The sequence below is a fragment of the Nicotiana tabacum genome, chromosome 20 (genome assembly GCF_000715075.1).
Source record: "Nicotiana tabacum cultivar K326 chromosome 20, ASM71507v2, whole genome shotgun sequence".
Classification (NCBI taxonomy): domain Eukaryota; kingdom Viridiplantae; phylum Streptophyta; class Magnoliopsida; order Solanales; family Solanaceae; genus Nicotiana; species Nicotiana tabacum.
Window position 1 is genome coordinate 84,571,815 of NC_134099.1, and position 2,517 is coordinate 84,574,331.

Consider the following 2,517-nt stretch of genomic DNA (forward strand, 5'->3'; position numbering starts at 1 on the left):
GAAATTTTCGGAAATTTGAAAAACTCCAAAAAGCTATGTTTCCAAATTCACTCACAAAACTTCAAAAATAACCCAAAAATATATTTATGTCCAAACTTTAAATTTCAAATATTATTTTCACTTAAAAAAAAATTTCACCCTACTTTAGAATTTTATAACTCTTTTATGTCCAAACGCCCCCTAAGAGACCCCATCTTTTGTCAATTTATTTAAAATATATAACAAGAGAGTGGGCTTCCCTCTAACGTCAAACCATGTATGAAGAAATAAAGAAATGGATCGAATCTATATTCCCACTCCATTCGTTGTACCACCTTTTTGACTTCCACATTAAGTAATATAGTATATTATTCATTGTCTTTTCTTTATTTTTAATTTAGTATAACGACAAGACTCTAGGAAGAAGACAGATCATAGATGACAAATCTCGATAACAGTTCAGTCAACATTTGCTTACAAACGTTCGAGCGCCGAGCGGAAAAAAACTTTATTATTTATCTTTTAATAAATTTTATATTGCATAACTTCGAATTAGTCGAAAATTTAATTGCACATCAAGTATTAAATATCATATGAAAAATAAAACTAATTTATAAACCTTTCAAGCTAATCCTTCCATAAGTATTAAACGAAGGAGTCGAAACTTCCACATTAAACTTTTCCCTTTCTATTTCTGCCCCTAAAATCTTCCCAAATTTACATACAAATCCAACCCCACAACTACAACTCTCTACTCCTTTAACCTTTAACTCTTTGTCAAATGTCAATTCAGCCCCTCAACTAGTCCAAAACTACAAAAATACCCCTACACCTCTATTTCACTCCTTCCTCTCTTCCGTTGACCCAAACACCATCATTTGAGAATTGTTCTCCTGCATTGCGCCTATCGTATGACGATGTTCCCCTTCATAAGTCACAATCAGCATAGCAGGATCATCCATTGCCCTTTCCACGTGTTTCCTCGCTGGACATCCTCTTACGCTGCTACATTTATAATATCCCCTGAGATATAATATAAAAAGAAAAATTACATCAGATTTGATCCGTCTTTCCTGATTTAAAAACCTGATGGCTGTGATTGATGGTGCATGGTAATTACCGTGGGTATGGTGAACCCTTGATCGGCTTCTGCCCGTATTTTCTCCACGAGAACTCATCTCCCGGTATATCGGCAATTCTCGAACTTATCGCTGGGATTCTTACAACTTTCTTTACACGAGATTTCCTGATAAAATAAAACAAAAAGCAAATGATAATTTAAAATGTCTACATTTTTAATTATACTTTTAGAAAACGTAGCTAACGGGAGTTAGAAAAACGTAAGTGTGATTGAAGTCAACAAAGACGGAGAAAGAGGGAAAAAAAGGCATCCTAAGCACGCAACGTCACTTTGGGACGACGCGCTTCGTAGCTCACACGCGCGAGAAAAGAATAAGAATAAAGTGCTCAACGAACCTCTTTTTGCAGTGACATTTGCCGGAGCCGGTGGATTTGCCAGAGATATCTTCGGAGTGTTCGTGCTCGCGGCATCTTTTACCGGCTACTGGTGGTTTCCCGGCGGAAACAGCTGGTGCCGGAGGCAAAAACATTGACGAACCTTGTTTTCCGTTTGATACACTTCCTTCGCCGGTAATCGACGAAATGAACGAGGACGAGTTCGTCGAAGTAGCCATCGGCGTAGATATACAGAAAGTCTCCTTTGACTTCACAGCAACAATAGCATTAGAATTTCCCGCCGGACGGTCAACGTTTGGCTTCGTAAAGTCAAGCGTCAACGCCGTTAATGGCGGCGACACTGATGGTGGCGGATGTGGCGGTGGAGGTGTCTCTTTCGCCGGAGCTAAGTTCAACAGCTGCTGATTTGACGGAGAAAGAGACAGAGAAGTAAAATTATCAGGATGAACCTGAACCGGACCACGGCGGAACCGAGCATGACCGGTCCGGTCCAGAATAGAAATTACCTTTTTAAATTTCGAAACAGTGAAGTCAGTTATCTCACGGCAATCGAGCTGAACCGGCTGCTGCTGTTGTTGATGAGAAACCAACCGGATTAAATGTTCCATAGATTTTAAACCGGCTGAAGCAGCTTCTTGAAGAGCTAATTGCTCATTCATTTTTGAAAACCCAATAAAATCAACTGCCATTTTTGGAGATTTTTTAATGAAGAACAATAAGAAGAGGGGATTATATATAAGGAAAAAAGATGACCGAGTGAACAGGTAAGAGTCAAATGTTTTCATCAACGGCTGAGATCATTTGATAATTTCTATGTGATGAAACAAAAAGACAAAATAAAAGTCTCTCTTCCTTTGCTGGTAGCAGAATTTGTAGGCCCCACTAAAGAGAAAATCATTACTTTGAGAGTACAACTCTCTTAGCTGGAAGTACAAAGTAATATGCATATCTTTTTATGTAGAGTATTGTTTAGAATGAATTTGTTGGGGTGGGGGGAAGTTGAGAAGATCTACAGCTGGTAAGAAAAAAGACAAATAAGGGGATTGTGTTGTATTAATATAT

At 38.3% G+C, this 2,517-nt stretch overlaps 1 protein-coding gene across 1 annotated transcript; it reads right to left on the reverse strand.

Moving 5' to 3' along the window:
• Nucleotides 1-573: 573 nt before the first annotated feature.
• Nucleotides 574-2,169, reverse strand: LOC107818849 (putative WRKY transcription factor 11). The gene is made up of 3 exons (XM_016644899.2): nucleotides 1,456-2,169; nucleotides 1,100-1,225; nucleotides 574-1,002 (listed from the first exon to the last, which is right to left on the reverse strand). The coding sequence occupies exons 1-3, from the start codon at nucleotides 2,142-2,144 to the stop codon at nucleotides 819-821; spliced, it is 999 nt and encodes a 332-aa protein (XP_016500385.1). The 5' UTR covers nucleotides 2,145-2,169; the 3' UTR covers nucleotides 574-818.
• Nucleotides 2,170-2,517: the final 348 nt, after the last annotated feature.